The sequence below is a fragment of the Labeo rohita genome, chromosome 9 (genome assembly GCF_022985175.1).
Source record: "Labeo rohita strain BAU-BD-2019 chromosome 9, IGBB_LRoh.1.0, whole genome shotgun sequence".
Lineage (NCBI taxonomy): Eukaryota > Metazoa > Chordata > Actinopteri > Cypriniformes > Cyprinidae > Labeo > Labeo rohita.
Window position 1 is genome coordinate 34,423,619 of NC_066877.1, and position 20,902 is coordinate 34,444,520.

The 20,902-nt window shown below is 31.2% G+C and overlaps 1 protein-coding gene across 4 annotated transcripts in view; it reads right to left on the minus strand.

Annotated features, from left to right (window-relative positions):
- The window catches only part of tanc1b (tetratricopeptide repeat, ankyrin repeat and coiled-coil containing 1b), a 199,793-nt gene that overhangs the window by 54,755 nt on the left and 124,136 nt on the right, over positions 1-20,902 (minus strand). For 3 of the 4 annotated variants that reach the window (XM_051119883.1, XM_051119882.1, XM_051119884.1), the window contains exons 8-10: positions 14,184-14,303; positions 12,303-12,584; positions 8,893-9,044 (exon numbers count right to left, since the gene is read on the minus strand). In XM_051119883.1, coding sequence (XP_050975840.1) covers positions 8,893-9,044; positions 12,303-12,584; positions 14,184-14,303 — 554 coding nt within the window. Of the gene's footprint in view, positions 1-8,892; positions 9,045-12,302; positions 12,585-14,183; positions 14,304-16,293; positions 16,400-20,902 lie in introns of those variants that run through there. The other variant, XM_051119885.1, reaches the window with a different exon arrangement.

Sequence of the window (20,902 nt, forward strand, 5' to 3'; positions counted from 1 at the left end):
ACGGAGCTCGACTCAAACCCACAGTACTGCGCTTACAGTCCCTGGGAGATGAAATGCAATATTCGATGAGCCTCTGTAACACACCCTGTCTCATGTCACCCGTCAGCACTGAAAGAGTCTGTTTGTCAGTGTCTCTCTAAAATAATGCGTACCTTTACCTTTAGAAAACACAAGCTGTTATGACAGAGCTATCAAATTAATAATACTGTATGTTGCATATACTAAAATAGGCAAGTTTAACAGGTCAAAATGTCTGCATCTGAATAGCTAAAAGCTGCCTAATCAGATGAACGGATGTTTAACCTCTTAATTCACAACCTTCATCTTAAGTCATATATTTGTGAGTGTTTTCATAAAATAAAATAAAATAAGATAAAATAAAATGAAATGAAATAAAATGAAATGAAATAAAATTAAATAAAGATTTAAATAAAAATAATAAAGGATCTAAACTTGTTTCAAAATTAAAATAAAATACAATAAATAATAAAATGAATAATACATTTTTAAAATAGAGGATATGCACATAGAATACAAACTTCATGTTATTATTGAAGGAAAATAAAATAAAATAAAATAAAATATAATAAAATAAAACAAAACATTTCAACTCCTGGTTCAAGATTTTATTTTATTATCTTGGTTCAAATTGTAAGATTTTATTTTACTTTTTTTTTTTTACCGTTGCAGAAAAAAATGTCATTAAATAAATTAATAAAAATAAAATAAAATAAAACAAAATAAAATAATAGAGGATCTAAACTTTTGTTTCAAGTTCTACACAGAATAAAAACAAATGTGCTTTCATTGTTTGCAGGAAAATAAAATAAATAATAAATAATACATAAATACATAATACATAAATAATACAATGAATAATACATTTTAAAATTAAATTCAATTAAATTCAATTAAGATTTTATTTTATTATCTTGGCATTTATTTTATTTTACATTTTTCAAAAAATAAAATACAATAAAATAAAAAAATAATCAAAATAAAATAACAGAGGTTTCAATTTCTACATAGAATACAAAATGTGTGCTTTTATTGTTGCATAAACATAAAAATAAAATAATATATATATATTTTTAAAACAGAGGATTTGTATACAGAATACAAACTTCATGTTTCATTTTTGAAGAATAATAAAATAAAGTAAAAAATGGTATTGGTTTTGGTATTGAGTATTGGTAGAGGCCATGGGTCTGAGTCCCAGGGAATGCTAAAACGTATGTATAACTTAAATCTAAAGTAATAAAAAATTAAATTAAAATTAAATAAATGTTGCAGGAAAATTAAGCATAAAATATATTGCACCAATTTGTTATTATCTGTTACTTTTTGTATTAGTCATAACCAAAGCCCTTGGCCATAAATCCTGTTGCTTGTTTGGTGTGACTGCTCCATTACAACAGCACAAGAATGTTACACAAAACAATCATGACTTTCAAAAACCTGGATCAATACAGAGGAGATCTCTGAACCAGTACCAGTTTAGCTATTCACAGATTTAATGCAGAGATCGTGACTCGAGCTGAAAGAAGAAAGCGGGTCTTTGGGTTCACGCCATCGCAACTTCAGTCCTCTGCATTTCAAAAGGCTGAAACACGGCGTTCCAAACAACAGCGTTGGCATCGCTCCAGTCCCTACTCTATGAACTTCAAAAGCAGAATCAGACATATTGAAGCAACACACATCCTGAAAAACACAAGACGGCATCGCCGGGATTCTCTCGCTTCACACAACGAGCGCTAATGAGGAACCTAAGACTGCATTCGCACTGCAGGACCTGCTGCACAGATATGATATTTTTACATAATTAATGATTCTTTTCAATCAATTTACTGGTCAGTAAGACATTTTTGAAAGAAATTAATACTTTTATTCAGCAAGGACGCATTATCTTGATCAAATGTGACAGTAAAGACATTTATAATGTTACAAATTTTTTATAATTCAAATAAATACTATTCCTTTGATCTTTTTTTTAATCAAAGAATTCCGAAAATCAGCATATTAGAACAATTTCTAAAGGATCATGTGACACTGAAGACTTATATAAGAATGACAATTCAGCATTAAATCACAGGAATAAATTGCTATTGAATATATACACACATAGAAAACAGCTACTTTAATTAACTAATAATTCTGTTCAAAATTTTAAAATTTGATTTTATAAATGTTTTTTTTTTTTTTTTACTGTTGCAGAAAAATGAAAATAAAATAAAAAAAATAGAGGATCTAAATTCTTGTTTGAGGTTCTACATAGAATACAAAATTAATGATTTTATTGTTGCAGAAAAAAGAAATAAAATGTTAATAATTTTAAAATAATTTTCTAAATGTTTTTTTTTACAGTTGCAGAAAAATTTTAATGAAAATAAAATAAAAAAATAATAGAAGATCTAAATTATCATTTCAAGTTCTACATAGAACACAAAATTCATGCTTTTATTGTTGGATAGAAAAATAATAATAAATAAATAATACATTTTAAAATAGAGGATTTGTATGTAGAATACAAACTTCATGTTGAACAATGGAAACCCTTAATAAAAGAGCTGGGTGAAACATGGGGAGGAAGTTTTTAAATATACCCCATATTATTTATTTATTTACTTATTTACCTAGGTATGTATTTTTCTTTGAATAGATCGGTTGGTGAATTGTGTCAATTCTATATATTTCGACCCCATCCAAAGCTGTTGTTCTGTGTTTATTGTTATAGATTGTTTTGTTACAGTTTTTTTTTTTCTTCTGTTCTTCTTGTCATGCTGTAAAATGCAGTTTTGCTACAAAACTTTGTAAAAGTTTAATGTGAAAAAGAATTTCACGAATTAAGATACTTTGTTATTCTCATATGTCTTGCAAGAAAATGTTTGTTAATAAATAATAAGTAAAAAAAAAAAAAAAAAGAATACAAACTTCATGATTTTATTATTGAAGAAAAATAAAATAATAATAATAATAATAATAAATAAAAATATAAATAAAATAAAAGCCTTTCGTTCAAATGAAGGAGCACTGATAGAGTTCCAAAAAATATGCACAGCTTGAATCTAATGCAAGTTTCTGCAAAATAAAAAAATAAAAAAAATAAAATTTGACAGTGAGTAATGATGCTAAACATTCAGCTTTAAATCACAGAAATAAATTACACTTTACAATATATTCACATAGAAAATGGTTACTTTAAATTGTAATAATATTTCATAATATTACTGCTTTTGCTATATTTTTGATCAAATAAATGCAGCCTTGATGAGCATAAGAGACTCCTTACACTAAATTGTCATTAAGACATTTTTATTTTTGTAAATCTTACCGACTCCAAACTTTTGAATGGTATTCAAGTTTCCAGTTTCGAAAACACAGATCAACAGCATCTGGTTTAATTCCATATCCTGCACTATAAACATGACAGTCTGAGGTGAAATAAGATCATCAGACTGAAGCGCAGGTCCACTATTAAAACTGTGACATCAGCACATATTCTTCACAGTCCATTAGCAGCATTACTGCACAACTGCATGTGCTCTTCATACAAGACACATGAATCACCGGCCAGTCTGCATCGAAACAAGCTGCCTGTCTGTCTGAGGCCGTCTGCACTGAGACTAATCTCAAAATCTATCTGAAAGCAAAAAACAACTAATTGAAAAAAAAAATATTAATTATCAGTTAGTCTGGTCTTTGCAATGTGCACAGAGAAACTTTGTTCACTTTGCAGCTGCATAAAACCTATTTCTACGAACAAAACACATCTGGAATCATCCGAGGACACAGAATGAGTCACTGCTAATGAAAAATAACAGCAATTTATATGAAATGCCTGAAAGAAGGTCACAAGAATATAGTTTTTCGTTTATATACATGGTCGGATTGCAATGTCAAGCACAGACAGAAGACTGCTTAAGACGTTTTTTTGAGTACATTGTTATAATGTGAACATTAACAGTAAGTGAGCATATGTCCGAGTTTGCCTTCACATGCATGCACAATAAACCAAAGTGTGAAAGCTTGGCGTGTTAAGTTAGGGATCTAAAATGCAATCATGCAGAATAAGGCATTAATATGTGCTTTGTAAATACTAATAAACAGCCAATATCCTAGTAACATGCATGCTAGTTAATAGAGAGAATAGTTCCTGAAACTAAGTTAATGAGATGAGTAAATAAGATTAAATTATTGTTAATTGCTAACTGCACTTTAAATTATTTTTTTAATTACTTACAGCTGAGATTTTATCTTAAATGTGGTAATTTTGTGCTTTTTGCTTTAGAAATAACATTTTTAAAACAGTTTTTATTTCATTTTACTACTACTACAGATTAAGTATGATATTTTCAATTATTTAATAAAAAATTAAATATACATTTCGATTCATATATTCAATATAAATATTCATTCTGATTACATAATAATGGCAATATATACATGTCAAAGTCAGACATGCCCCTTTGCCAGCTGTGATGCCTGGTTACTGGTTTAAACTTGGCCCGGGTTTTTAAAAGATTTTTGGGTCAGAACACCTTAATAGCTTCGACAGTTGATTGCCAATTAAGTTTAGAATCCAATGAATTTAGGCCCAGACTATGCAGAGATGTACTAGCTGCTAATGGTGGATATTTTGATGAATCGAAAATTTAAGTTTTTTCTATGTACAAACTGTTTATGCAACAAAATATATTTTTGTAATTTGTGTTGACCCTTATCAGTGCAAAATTATCAAAAAGAAATAAAAAGGATCCAAAACCCCAATTTTCTAGGACGTTTCCAAACTTTTGGAGGGCAGTGTAAGCACAATATGAAAATAAATAATTACACTATTCAACAATGATCTAGTGTAGAAAAACAGTTTACAGTAGAACACATAATACTATAGTGGGATATTGTATTTGGTGATAACAGTATTATACTGTTGTTTACAATATATGTAAATACATACAATGTTGTTTACAGTATTCCTGTAAACATACAGTAAGTGACTGGCTGCAGTCTGTAAATTTACAGTGACAAGGTTTATAGCAAATCTCAAAATGTGAATTAACTGTAAGACATGAATACATTAAATGTTAACATCATGATTTTCTGTTAAACTGTTTGAAACTCTGCATTGTGAAAAGACAATTTTACATTTTAAAAAATCATTTTAGAAGCCCATTCAAATGGATATGTAGAAGTATTATCATTAAACAATACAAAAGCTTTTTATACATCAGATAAATGCTGTTTGGATCTTTGTATTCATCAGAGAATCCTGAGAAAAATGTGCTCAACTGTTTGAAATATTAATATTAATATTATTAATAATAAAATGTTTCTTGAACAGCAAATCAGCATATTAGAATGATTTCTGAAGGATCATGTGACACTGAAAATTCAGCTTTGAAAACATTTAAATATATTTTAAAATGTAATTTTTAATTTTCTGTAGATCACAGGAATAAATTACATTTGTAAAATATATTCAAATAGAAAAGAGTTATTTTAAATAGTACAAATATTTTAAAAATTTTACTGTTTTTTCTGTACTCTGGATCACATAAATACAGGCTTGGTGAGCAAAAGAGACTTCTTAAAAAAAAAAAAAAAAACATTAAAAATCTTTTGACTGGTAGTGTAAATTGCAAATTTAGTAAATGGATTTAAGCAACTGGTTTATTTTGGCTTTTAAAAACAATAAAGTCACGTATATTTCATCTGCTGCCAGTCAAAGGAAGCACAATATTTCTGAACACAACAATATTCACAGATATTAAATTTAGGATTTAAATGAACTATAATTTTTGACCTCTGGTAAATACTACATTATAGCCTTTAAACTGCACACGACTGAACGAGAAATCGAAAGCAAAAGGGAAAATATGAAATACCCAGGTAATCCAAGAAATAATCAACATACACATCTTATATAAGGCACTGTCAGCACTGTAGATCAGGTAGAGGTCGTGACCCTGCACCTGTGATTCGGCTGCAGCACACCTGTGCGTTTTCATTAGGATCGCAGCTGAGAGATTCATCGCAAGAGCCGCCCACTCCAACACAAGATTCTGTGAAATGCTCTATACGTACAGGAAGCTTAAACCAGATAGAGCTTCTGTGGGAGTTCATCTACTAATCAACAATCAATGCTGGAATGTGTCAGATCAACATGGATTGGATTTCATGCTTTGTTTAGGTTGATGTGGGTAAATGTGCACGTATTAGTCGTGAAACACAAGCTTCATGAAATCGGCCAACATTCACTCAGCATAAAGCTCATTTTCTAGAAAATGAATGAAATTATAGCATGGCTGAGTTGGAGGAGTCATGTGATCCAAACTGTTTCTCAGTAAATTAATGTATGAAAGAATGATATTTAGTCCTTTTCATTTATACGCACCAATTCAGTAATTCACAGTCGTGAGCAACAATATTTACAATCAGATGCTTTCAGTAAAACATTTAAATACACACACAAAAAAGGAATGATAATGCAAACTAGATAATAAAAAAAAAGTTTGTCAAGACAATCTTTAAGTTGGCTTGAGAAAGCCTGAGCAGAAAATCTGAAAAAGTTTAAAAGTTTTTAAAGTTTGACCATTTTCAGAAACAGTTTGAAGTTTAAAGTAGTTTTAAAGCCTAAAGCTTGAATGTTTTGAAGGCAATACAGTCTATCAGATACATAGAAACATGTTTTTAGCATGTTGCTAGCATGTGACTAACATGTTACTAGCAATGATTAGCATGTTGATAGCATGTTGTTAACATCATTAACATGTTGCAAGCATGTTTCTAGCATGTTTCTAACATGATTAGCAAGTTAGTAACGTTGTTAGCATGATTCTAGTCTGATTAACCTGTTGCTAACATGTTTCTAGCATAATTAGCAAGTTACTAGCATGATTAGCATGTTGCTAGCATGTTTTTCTAACATTATTAACGAGTTACTAGCATGTTGCTAGCATATTTCTAGCATGATTAGCATGTTTCTAGCCTGATTAGCCTGTTGCTAACATGTTTCTAACATAATTAGCAAGTTGCTAACATGATGCTAGCATGTTTCTAACATGATTAACATGTTTCTAGCCTGATTAACATGTTGCTAGCATGTGACTAACATGTTACTAGTAATGATTAGCATGTTGATAGCATGTTGTTAACATCATTAACATGTTGCAAGCATGTTTCTAACATGATTAGCATTTTAGTAACATGTTGCTATCATGATTAGCATGTTGTTAGCATGTTTCTAGCCTGATTATACTGTTGTTAACATGTTTCTAATATAATTAGCAAGTTACTAGGATGATTAGAATGTTGCTAGCATGTTTTTCTAACATTATTAACTAATTACTAGCATGTTGCTAGCATATTTATAGCATGATTAGCATGTATCTAGCCTGATTAGCCTGTTGTTAACATGTTTCTAACATAATTAGCAAGTTAGTAACGTTGTTAGCATGATTCTAGCCTGATTAACCTGTTGCTAACATGTTTCTAACATGATTAACATGTTTCTAGCATGTTTCTAACATTATTAATGAGTTACTAGCATGTTTCTAGCATGATTAAGCTGTTTATAATGTTTCTAGCATAATTAGCAAGTTACTAGCATGTTACTAACATGTTGCTTGCATGTTTCTAGCATGATTAACCTGTTGCTAGCATGCTTCTAGCATGATTAGCATGTTTTGAGCCTAATTAGCCTGTTTCTAATGTTTCTAGCATAATTAGCAAGTTACCAGCATGATTAGCATGTTGCTAGCATGTTTTTCCAACATTATTAACGAGTTACTAGCATGTTGCTAGCATATTACTAGCATGATTAGCATGTTTCTAGCCTGATTAACCTGTTGCTAACATGTTTCTAGCAATTAACAAGTTACTAACATGATTCTAGCATGTTTCTAACATGATTAATGAGTTACTAGCATGTTTCTAGCATGATTAGCCTGTTTCTAATGTTTCTAGCATAATTAGCAAGTTACTAGCATGTTACTAGCATGTTGCTAGCATGTTTCTAGCATGATTAACCTGTTGCTAGCATGTTTCTAGAATGATTAGCATGTTCGAGCCTGATTAGCCTGTTTCTAATGTTTCTAGCATAATTAGCAAGTTACTAGCATGTTGCTAGCATGTTTCTAGCATGATTAGCCTGTTGCTAACATGTTTCTAGCCTGATTAGCAAGTTGTTAGCATGATTCTAACATGATTAACATTTTGTTTGCATGTTTCTAACATACTGCAACATGTTTTTAACTTGATTAGCATATCACGTGATTAGCAAGTTACTAGCAAGTTGCTAGCATGTTTAACATGATTAACATTTTGTTAGAATGTTTCTAGCATGATTAGCAAATTGCTGGCATGTTTCTAGCATGATTAGCATTTTGTTGGCATGTTTCTAACATGATCAGCATGTTGACTTGTTTTTAACTTGATTAGCATATCACCAGCATGTTAGCATGTTTTAACACGATTAGCAAGTTGCTAGCATGTTTTTAACATGATTATCATGTCATTAGCATGTTGTTAGCATGTTGCTACCATGCGTCTAACATGATTAACAAGTTACTAGCATTATTCTAGTTGCTAAGCTTGGCTAGTGAGAGGTAAGTAGTGACAGATAGATAGGTAGATAGATAGATAGGTAGATAGATAGATAGATAGATAGATAGATAGATAGATAGATAGATAGATAGATAGATAGATAGACAGATAGATAGATAGATGTTACGAAGTGAAAAGTTGCACGTTTGTAAGAAACAAACCCATTATTAAAGCATTTTAACTTCAAACCAATGCTTCTGGCTAAAATATGAGCCCACAATCCATAATAACGCTTCCTCTCGTCTGAATCAGGAGAGAATAAAAGCATCATGACAAGGTTTGCGCATGTACCTTGGCAGCCAGGCGTTTGACGGCCTCCTCACGGCGCCGCTGCAGCTCAGGTGTGCTGGGACAGCTGCTGGATCGCAGGGTGTTGGTGGCGCTGGGCGGAGGGGTCGGCTGAGGCGGTTGACTCAGAGGCAGATCTGAACTCGGCTCCCCACCTGGACATGTGACAGATGAATATCCACATGAGCACAAACAACGCCAGCTGCTGTGATTCTACTGAGATGAGTCAAACATCAATACACAAACATGTCAGACTGCGTAGGCTAAAATACAATCATGGATAGGGATAGATTTGTAGCAATTTAAAATACATTTAAAATTGGATTTTTTTTTTTGCTTAATATTAAAATAATTTTATTTACATTAAAAAATTATTTAAAATGAATTGTATTTATTTAAGGGGAGACACTGCAGGCACCTGTAAAAATGTGAGATTTTGGGCTTTTTGGTTTTTCATAGTGTTTTTTAAGACTAGTGAAAAGACAACATCCAAAAGACACTTTTAAGTGTTTCTTTAATAGCACTTTATCTATTTGTGTCAATAGATTTCAATTAAGACACATATTTTTAAAGGCTGTTTTCCCAAAATTAGCTTTTTCTACTAAACTGAGCCATAAATCTCTACATTAGTAACACTTAAAAACACCAAACTTTACATTTTTATTCCTGTCTATATCCTTAAGGTTCTTACAGAGGGATTTGTTCATATATAATTTGCTTGATTATATACAACATTTTATTCCCCAAAAATGTTTGAAAAATGTATTGTTTTTTGTCTGTTATAATTATTATAATCTGTAATAATAATTATTTCCCCTCTGTAAAACATTTGACTCTAATATGTCAAAAAAAAAAAGAAAAACAAGAATTCTGAAACTGACTTGTACTAGAAATGTATGCAAATTAGCACTTATTTCATAAAATAATGCCTCATTTGCATATTTAAACCATTTTAGAAAACTTGTAATACAAAAATTTTTTGCAATTATCATTGTAATCAATCAACTAAGGCGATAAAATATTAGTTAACATTTTAACCTATTCACCTGCAGTGTCTCACCTTAAATTTTAAAATTGGGAATTGGAATGATTATGACAACAGTTTAGAACATTGCAACAAAATATACAAGTATCTTTTTTCTCACATTTTCTTTCAACTATGCATGTAAGTCAACTTTTAAACATGCAATTTATTTTTCAAGCACTTAACAAGCCACAGAAAACTCAAATATGAACTTGAATTTCTTTCAAGATTTTTATACTATTTATTTTTGATTTGTTATTACTAATTTGAGATTGAAATACATTAGTGTTTAAAAAAATGGCAGGAATAAATTACATTTTAAAATATATTAAAATGAGGCCTGTCAGTCGATTCAAATTTGTAATCTAATTAATTACATGATGTGTTGATTAATTAATCTAATTAATTGCAAAATCACTTTGACTGTGAAAATACCCACAATAGATTATTTAAAGCTATTTTTATTACAAATTAAAAATAAATATTTAATTTGACTCTAAATAAAATTTATTACACCTAAACATTTAGGCTGCAACGGCCTAATGTAAACTATGGAACATAAAAGAAGATCATTTGAGAAACATCTCATTTTTTTTGTTCATATAATGAAAGTCATGGTAACCAAAACAGCTTTGTTACCAACAGTCTTCAAGATACCTTCTTTTATGTTCCACAAAATAAAGGTTTGAAATGCCATGAGGGTGAGTAAATGATTAAACATTGAATTAAATAAATGTCTTTATGAGTCGGTGAATGTCTATGAGTTTATGTTTATGTTTATGAGTCATTCACTCATTCGATTCGTTCAAACGGCTGATTCATTCAGGAATTAAGTAAATGGGTCTCTTTATAAATGGGCCTTTGAATCATTGATTCACACGATTTGTTCAAAACGCGGATTCATTCAGAAACTAAACACCGCTGTGTTGCTCTGAGACACGCAAAAATTCTGCCGTGGTTTCAAATGTAATATGTTCTCTGCAAAATTGAGCAAAAACACATAATATAATGTTTAAATTACAACTTCTTATTCACATTTAAGCTCATGATAGATCGGGACAAAATGTGATATTGTGTGATTGTGTGAAATATGAGACAGAACCAAGCGGCATCCTCCAGCTCTCTCTATTTAAACCAACACGGAAGTGACTTAAACTGCAATTCATCGACTGGCCGCTAGAGACTGGCTCCAAAAGGGAGTCAATCCCATAGACTCCCCATGTTAAAATGCCCAACTTTACAGCAGAAAAAAAAATATGTTTACAGCCTGGTACAAAATGTGGTTTTGGTCTATATGTGACCCTGGACCAGAAAAACCAGTCTTAAGTCGCTGGGGTATATTTGTAGCAATAGCCAAAAATACATTGTATTGGTCAAAATTACAGATTTTTCTTTTATGCCAAAAATCATTAGGAAATTAAGTAAAGATCATGTTCCATGAAGATATTTTGTAATTTTCCTACTGTAAATATATCAAAACTTAATTTTTGATTAGCAATATGCTTTGCAAAGAACTTAATTTGGAAAACTTTAAAGGCGATTTTCTCAATATTTTGATTTTTTTGCACCCTCAGATTCCACATACTGAAATAGCTGCATCTCGGCCAAATGTTGTTCTATCCTAACAAACCATACATTAATGGAAAGCTTATTTATTCAGCTCTCAGATGATGTATAAGGCTCAATTTTGAAAAATTGACACTTATGACTGGTTTTGTGGTCCAGGGTCACATATAGCTAATTTTGCCCTTTACATCAACTGCGAGGGGGGGTGATTTTTTTTTATAACTCATCCGTTTATATTGCATAATTTAGGGTGTGGCCACTTGAGTGACAGGTGGATTGCCTCTGCTGTCACCACCGTCACGCTAGGCGGGCGTGGTTTCAGCAGCCAGCTCCACCCACGTCCCGCCTCTTTGCACATTTTCGATTATCTGGGAGTGACGTGCAGTGACGCGATTCCAAGACGTCCATATTTTTTACAGTCTATGGACAAAAAAATACAGGGGCATTTTTTTGCACAAATATCTTGAATTTTAAGGCATAACTGTGTTTATGGAGTTGCTGCCCTGCAGCATATTTGTCAACAGTCAACTGAATGAAGCATAAGATGATGTACAGGTCTGGGGGCGGGGCCAGCGTTTTATAATAACTAATCAACACGTTAAACTTGACATCCCTAATTACAATAGAAAACAGTTCTTTTAAATTGTAAAAATATTTCACAATTTTACTACTTTTACTGTATTTTCAATTAAATAAACGCAGCCTTGGTGAGCAGAAATGTTCCTTTTCAAATGCATTAATAAATGCAACAATTTAGATAAGAATGATTGCATCTCTGTCCAGACCCGAGTCGGCATGTTATCAAACAATGTACAAAACTCACTTTTCGGAGACGCGCTTGGACTGTTGGATGCGATCTGCCGCATGCGGCCGCCATGACAGCTGAGAGCCACCAGGCGGGAGATGATGGCGGTTTTGCCGAAGCCCACATTGCCCACGACGATGGACCCGGAACTCTCGCCAGATTCGCTGGGCCTCAAGTCATCCTCCAGCTGCTGGAACAGCCAATCGCGGCCCACGAACACAGAATCAGTGGTGATGCTGGGAACCTCAAACAGCAGCGGCTTGAGCATGATGTCAGTGGGCTTGTACGGAGCAAAGCGGGCTGTAAAAACACAGAAAACACATAGGTTTACTCATATGCAAACAAAACATGTCCCGTTCTGAACTGACTAGACCTTAGAATGAAGCTAATATTTAATAATAAAGCTATTATACTGCAGCAAATGCAATAAAAGGTCACATAATCATTGGTTTTTAAGACTGCTGACAGTTAATCTTGTCAAATGTGTTTTAAACATCCTCAATGTCACCCTAAAGTGAGTTTTTATTGTGCATGAGACAAAATATGTTTGAAAGAGCATAAAGAAGCCATAATGGGATGCTGGAATATAGTGCTGTGACATTATATTACATACTTTCATCACTTTTAGTAGCTGTTGGCGCAAATATAAACAGACATTGCTGTGTGCGTTTGATATCTGATATTGTGACATTAGTTTTTTTTATATATACACTTTTATCATCTATGATGTAAAATGTTGTGCTTGAAAAGTTGCTTTTTTGAGTAGCTTGTTTGAGTAACCCAGCTGCACAAAAAGCAAACATGCACCAATTTTATTTAGTTAATAACTGATTTTTGGGTATATAGAGGCGCATGTTGGCACTGCATTTCAGATGAAATTGAATCTATCTATCTACCCTCACACACTTGATACATGGCCTGCGAAAACGGGAATAAAAACCACTGGAGCTAAATGCTGCACTGATCAGAGCTGATGAATCTCTGCTGCCACTGGCTGTGATTGAATCAAACGTCTGATGTTCCTCATTATTTATCAGAACATTCAGCAAGGTCAGAATAACAGCTTAACACCGACACACACACAGCAGCTCCTGCAGAACACACATTAGCTCGACCCTCAGGGTACACCAGTGTTTATATAAGAGAAACAGACAAACAGATGGACAGAGAGAAAAAACACATGTATTTGAATATGTTCTCTTGCATTATTAATGGACTTAATCATTTAGAACACTTCCATTCACCACAGAAAGTGTATAGAGAGTGTTTACTTATTTACATCTATATGGAAAGGTTTTACAGATGACAAAATAAAACAAAACAGAAGAGCATCCAACAGTTTCAGATTGTGGGTGAATCTCACCAAAAAGGGCAAATTTTACTCCACAATTAAAAATAAATTAAAAAATATATAAACGCACACCTGCATGAAGGTAATAAGAATTTGGGCTGAAAATTACATGCGAATTATGTCAGAATACCAGTAAAAATAAATAAAATAAAATAAAATAAAATAAAATAAAGATTTAAACTCTCAAGATTTTATTTTACTGTTTTTGTTCAAAAGATTTTATTTGCAAATGTGATATTTTTTTTTATTGTTGCTGAAAAAAATAAAAAATAAATAAAATAAACTAAAATAAAATAATAGAGAATCTAAACTCTTGTTTCAGGTTCTACATAGAATACAAAATGCGTGCTTTTACTGTTGCAGAAAACAAATGAAATAAAATAAAATAAAATAAAATAAAATAAAATAAAATAAAATAAAATAAAATAAAATAAAATAAAATAAAAAATCTAAAATAAGCTTTGTTCTCTATGCTTTTTTGGGGGTGTTTCATAAATAAGTGGAGAAACCCAGCATACAGACACAAATGCATGAGATTGTGGATGTACCTTTGTCGTATGGAGCTCTGCCCCCGGTGTTGTGCCAGGGCAGGCGGATGGACGTACGCAGGGGGGTGTTTCGCTGTTCATCAAGATAGCTCAGATCCTCCAGCTTAGTGGAGCTCGTCGCTGCACAAAACACAGGGAAAAACAGGATCTTAGCATTATGGGCAGAATACATGCGTGACAATAAGATAAAGACCAAGCATTCAGCAGTGTTTATATTAGGGATGCATGAAAATTATCGGCCAAAAGAAAAATGAAAATGAAAAGCCGAAAATGCAAAAATTTACCCTTGTGACACTGCTCTGCTGACATGCTCTGATATCTCTGTAGGACTATTATTTGGATAATTAAAATACATACATAAATTGGTTAAATCTGATTCTGTTGCATAGAACTGAATAAAATTAATGTATTGATATTTATAATTAATATATTTTCTGTCCAATTTAATTGTTTTACTTTCAGTGAAGTGTGGTTATTTTATTGCTGAGTATTCAAATATACTAAATTATTTTAGATATTTCATCAAATAAGAAATAGTTATTAAAAAGCATTTTTGGCATTCAGCCAAATGCATCCAGAATTTTGGGTTTCGGCCCAGAATTTCTTTTCTTTTCTTTTTCTATTTTTTTTGGTAAATATTTCTATATTTATTTTTTTCAATTTTAGTCATTGTAGTCCTTAAAACTATTTCAGTTAGTTGTCAGGGCCATTTTTTTTTTCACATTTTCTATTTTAGTTTTTATTTTATATAATGTAACAAGATTATAAAATGATAAGAAATCACAGGCTCTGTTATTTAAAAGTGACCACAAGCGACCAGTGACACCAAAATGACTTGCAATAATTATTGTTTCTTCTATATTTTGCTTAAATTTATTGCAATTACAGTATTAGATTTAGTAATGTTAGTACTGCAGCTTAAACTATTTTAGTTAGGGTTAGGGTTAGGGTTAGGCTTTGTTTTAGTTTTAGTTAAGTAGTGCTATTTAAAAGTGACCACTAATGACACCAAACAGAACTGCAATTTGTTTTCAAACAGGTTTCCCTCTGTCTGATATGTATGAAAATTAGAAATTTTGTCTTGGCATCTAACTAAAATAGTTTCAGTACTAGTCACAGTACTAAAATGACTATAACTGATACTTTAATTACAATAAATAAAAGCAAAATAAAGAAAAATATATATATTTTTAAAAAGTAATTTTGGTGTCACTGGTCACTAGTGGTTACTTTCAAATAACATGATCACTTGTTGCTGTTAACTAAAACTATTAAAATAGTTTTCAAATTTCAAATACTGAAAAAGGTTTTCAAGGTTTTTATAATCTTTTTCTATTATAGAAAATAAAAACTAAAAAAGAAAATTAAAAAAATGACACTGGCAACTAACTGAAATAGTTGCAAGTACTACAATGACTAAAACTGAAATAAAAAAAAAAAATATTAAAAAAAAAAAAAAAGAAAAGAAAAAAAGAAATTAACACAACCAAATCACTAAAACCTAATTGAACTAATATTTATTTATTTATTTATTTATTTATTTATTGTAACTGAGATTTGAAAAGTTTTAGTTAATTAGTGAAATCACTGGCCCTGCTATTTAAAAGTGACCATTAATGACATTAAACAGAATTGCAATAATAACTGTTTTCAAACAGGTTTCCCTCTGTCTTACATATTGCTGCCATATAAAGAGGATACATCTGAAACAGACGCCCATCGCAGTTTCCTACAGATTCAGGTCTGGGTCAAAGGTCGCTGACCGTAGCGGTCGCACTGACCATAAACGTGGAACCGTGAAAGCAGAAAGATGACATCATCCCGAATACAAATCACCAGCAGCGACCGTAATAACACAGTAAAGAATGAATGGCGAACAGAAGCAGGTCAATGAGCAAACACGCACACACAGACCGAACAATCAGAGGCATTTCAAAAGCAACAAGACCCATTTAAATCAAAGAGAAGTAAAAATGCAAAAGCCAAATCCTGCAACATTTCACTTTTTTCAAGCTGCCATTTCAGTCCATGGCCTTGGAAACTAATGCACCAACAACCTGTTTGCTCTGAAACTACTTTCCGCACTCGCACCAAGGCTCTCCATACTCACAGACTGACGCGTTCCTCAGGCAAAGACAGACGCAGCCCCGCAAACCTCTGTTTCCCCTTCTCTCTCTCTCTCTCTCCTCAGGGCACCTCCATGTTCAGCCGTCTCTCTTTCATTCGCATTCAACTGGTGAACGGCGCCGCTGCTCGAGTCTCTTTCACCGGCTTCACCGCATCGCTGAACGCATCCCACCAAGCATCCGAGAAAATCACAGCCGCAGCTCTCCGCTCCGCAATCCCAATGAAAGAACAGACGGAAAACAGAAGAGAGAGGAAACGGAGGAAGAGGAGGAGATCTCTCTATCTCTTCTCTCCTACAAAGCGGGCAGCCCGAGGAGAAATAATCTATGATCCTCCCAGAGAAAAAGACTGAAAGCTAATAAAACAGAGCTGAAGGAGAGTTTGGACAGGAGGGAGACGGGTGATGGAGGGAGGAGCAGGAGGAGCTGGAGGTGCTGGAGGAGCGGAGTGAGTGAGTGAATGAACAAATCAGCTGCGCCCCTTTCTGACATCAGTGAACTGCTGCATTTCTCATTCACATTCAGCTTTTAGCAACCTTACTGTCACACATACAATACTACAGACTAGGAATGGGTGATATGTCAAATTGATTTATTTTTTTAATTTCAGAAGGTTTACCTGACTATTCTATTGTTTCTATTAATTGATTACTTAATTTATTATAATTATTTAATTTTTTATTTTATATTTAACTAGTCAACTTACAAGTGGAACTACAACATGAATCACGTAACTTTTTATTAACCGTCTATATATATAAATAAGCTATATTTCAAGTTGAAGTTGTCAACATGGTGTAAATGTTAAACAAATTCACCTGTTAAATATCTTTGCAGAAAAGATTCACGAAATATGACATTGTACAAACTCAGAAATGAGACACGTGGCGCTCAAGTTAAAATTTCAACTCGGATCATTCAATTTTATTAGCATATTGTCAACGTGTCTAATTGTAACTTTTGCCAATATTTTTATTCAAAGTCATGATTCTTTGGTTTTATAAAATAAAATAAAATGCAAATCAATCAATAAAATCTAAATAAAAAAATTCAGTTCAAATGAATTTATTCAAATACTACAAATTCAAATTTGAATTGCAATTCTGTGTACAGTTTGCCACTTCAATTCAAATTCAAAAACTAACATCAGAATAATTATGAATAATTAATTCTAATTAATAAGGATGAATTAAACTGACCAATTCCAAATTCAGTTGATTTGAGTTGGAAATTGATTTGCAATTTAGTAATTATTAACTTATTAATAATAATTAACTATAAAAACATAACAATTATTAATAATTAATACTTATAAATGAGGATGCATTTCATTGACCAATTCCAAATTCAGCTGATTTGACTTCGAAATTGATTTGGAATTTAGCAACTATTAACTTATTAATAATAATTATTAATTATTAATAATTAATACTTATAAATAAGAATGCATTAAATTGATTCCAAATTCAGTTAAATTGATTTGGATATTGATTAGAAATTTTAATTATTAGCTTTACAATAATAATTAATTATAAAAATAGATTAACAATAATTATTAATAATTAATTATTAATAGTTATAAATAAGGATGCATTAATTCTAAATTCAGTTGATTTGGAAATTGATTTGGAATTTAGTAGTTATAAATTTTTTTTAATAATAATTAACTATTAAAACATAATAATTATTAATTATTAAAATAATTAATACTTATAAATAAGAATGCATTAAACTGGCCAATTCTAAATTTAGTTGATTTGATTTGGAAATTGATTTGGAATGTAGTAATTTTTTTTTTTTTTTAATAATAATTAACTATTAAAACATACAAGTAATTAATCATTATTAATAATTAATACTTATAAATAAGGATGTGTTAAATTGACCAATTCCAATTCAGTTGATTTGATTTGGAATTTAGTAATTATTAATTTTTAATAATAATTAACTATTAAAACATAATAATAATTATTAATTATTGATAATTAATACTTATAAATAAGATTGCATTAAACTGTCCAATTACAAATTCAATTGACTTGATTTGGAAATTGATTTGGAATTTAGTATTTATTAACTTATTATAAACTATAAAAAATATTAATAATAATTATTAATTATTAATTATTCATACTTATAATTAAGGATGCATTAAACTGACCAATTCCAAATTCAGCTGACTTGATTTGGAATTTCGTTATTATTAGCTTATTATTAATAATTAACTATAAAAGCATATTAATAATACGTACTAATGATTAATTCTGATAAATAAGAATGCATGATATTGATTTAAAAAATCCAATTTCGGTTCTGAATGGAAAAAGTACCTTTATCTATTTGTAATAACACCAATATTGTGCAAACTATAGCAGAAATGTGTTTTTATAGTGAGCCAAGAGAGGTACAATAGACCAATACAATACAAATTTTAATATCTGCTGACAGGGACGTGGGCGAAAAGAGGCTCCTGGTCAACAAGTGTCTCTGTTATGGCGTTTCATTTACACAAAACCAAAGACTGAATCTTAAACCTACTTTATCGCTATTGTTTTACTGCCTCACAAGCCCTGCTGCTGCCTTCAGGAAATGTAAATGTAGTTTACACTGTGAGTCCACCGGTCAAACCAGCGCCATGCATCCGATGTACAACACGACTGCATATTGATAGCCCATCTGTTTTTTAAAACTCGAATGTCTCTGCATCTGCATGCATGAGTGTGTGTGTGTGTGTTTGGCTGATACCCAGTGAATCAGTCCACAGTGGCAGAGCTAAACCTCGCTGAGAGAGAAATATAATCAGACTGGCTTTAGTAGCAGACTGGCCCGTGACCAGCTCCACAGATTATGCCCTATTCCTCTGCTTTCGTTGAGTAATCTGCTGTTCCTATTGTTTGCTTTAATAATGGAGCCCACAGATGAATATGCATAACCCAGATGATGTCATTGCCTGAATATTCATGAGGTCAGATGAGTGGGCCTTTTGAACCGGGTGATGTTAATTAACACACTTGATTCATGTTGATAAGTCGAGTCTGCTGAGACGCGAGGTCAGACGCTCGTTAACTAGACTGGCTAAGTTCCTTCGCCAAAATAAAATAAAATAAAAATGAAATGAAAAATAAAAAACTCTAAAATGAAATAAAAAAAATAAACAATAAAATAAATTATTAATTAAAATAAAATAGAATAAAGTAAAAAAATAAAGTAAAATATAAAATAAAATAAAAAAAATTAAATGAAAAAAAAAAAATCAAAAGACAAAATATATTTTGCTAGGTCCTCTAAAATAAATTAAAATAAAATAAAAATAACAATTAAAATAAAAAAAAAAAATAATAATAATAATTAAAATAAAATAAAATATAAACAATACTTAAAATAAAATAAAATATAAAAAATAATTAAAATGAAATAAAATAAAACAAAATAAATAAAAAATAAGTCAGAAGCTCCTTCACTGATCCATTGGGGATGACGCTAATCGATCTTTATTTGGCATTAATGAGTGATGTTGACAAATGAACAAAACATTGGTGAAGGTTTGGGCTGGTTAGTATTGCTTTTAATTCAGTAACTATATCACTCTGTGGGTCACTGTGTATTCTAAAAACAACGAATTTTTTATGTTTTTGAAAAAAGCCTATAATGCTAATTCAAGCTGCATATGTATCGTCAAAAATACAGTAAAAATTGTGAAATATTATTACAATTTAATAACTGTTTTCTATTGTAATATATTTTAAAATGTAATTTATTCCTGCGATGCTAAGCTGAATTTTCAGCATCATTACTCCAGTCTTCAGTGTCACATGACTCTTCAGAAATTATTCTCTACTCTTTGAGCTGCAGGAATGCAAGAATATTTTCTTATATTATAGTAAACAGCTCAAAATGGATAAAATGACCAGGGGAGTCTTCACCACATCAAAAAATTGAAACTGGATGTCTGACAACGTGCAAGACAACACAAATAGATGCTTTCCGTGCCAGCAGCAGTATGTTCAAAAACCTCCAAATTACAGCTGAAGTGACCTTTCGTAAGTGAAGATGGACAAGCCACTGTCAATCTACATATCTTTTAGAGCACAGAAACACAGATAGAGTGACAGGAAAGCATGCCGTGATGCTAAATAAGACAAGACGAAGGTGAAAACCACACAAATGCACAGAGCTGTAAAATGACATACTCGCTTAAACAAACAAACCGTGAAATAAGATGTGCTGAGCACTTCATAAAAAACATCAAGATAGGTTATGATGTATGTTTTAAAGTGGGAGGCAAAAAATATTAATATTATAAAATAAGAAGTGTCACATTAATGCTGCCGAAAAACATACCAACGTGGGAGAATGTCAAAAAACACGTCAGGGTCACATTTTAACCAGAATTCAAAAGACAAAGTATATTTTGCTAGCTCCTCTAAAATGAAATTAAATTAAATAAAATAAAATAAAATAATGAAAAATAAAATAAAATAAAAAGACAAAATATTTTTAGATATTTCCTCTAAAATAAAATACATTAATAATAATAAATAAAATAAAATAAAGTAAAATATTAAATAAAATAAAAATAAAAAAATAAAATAA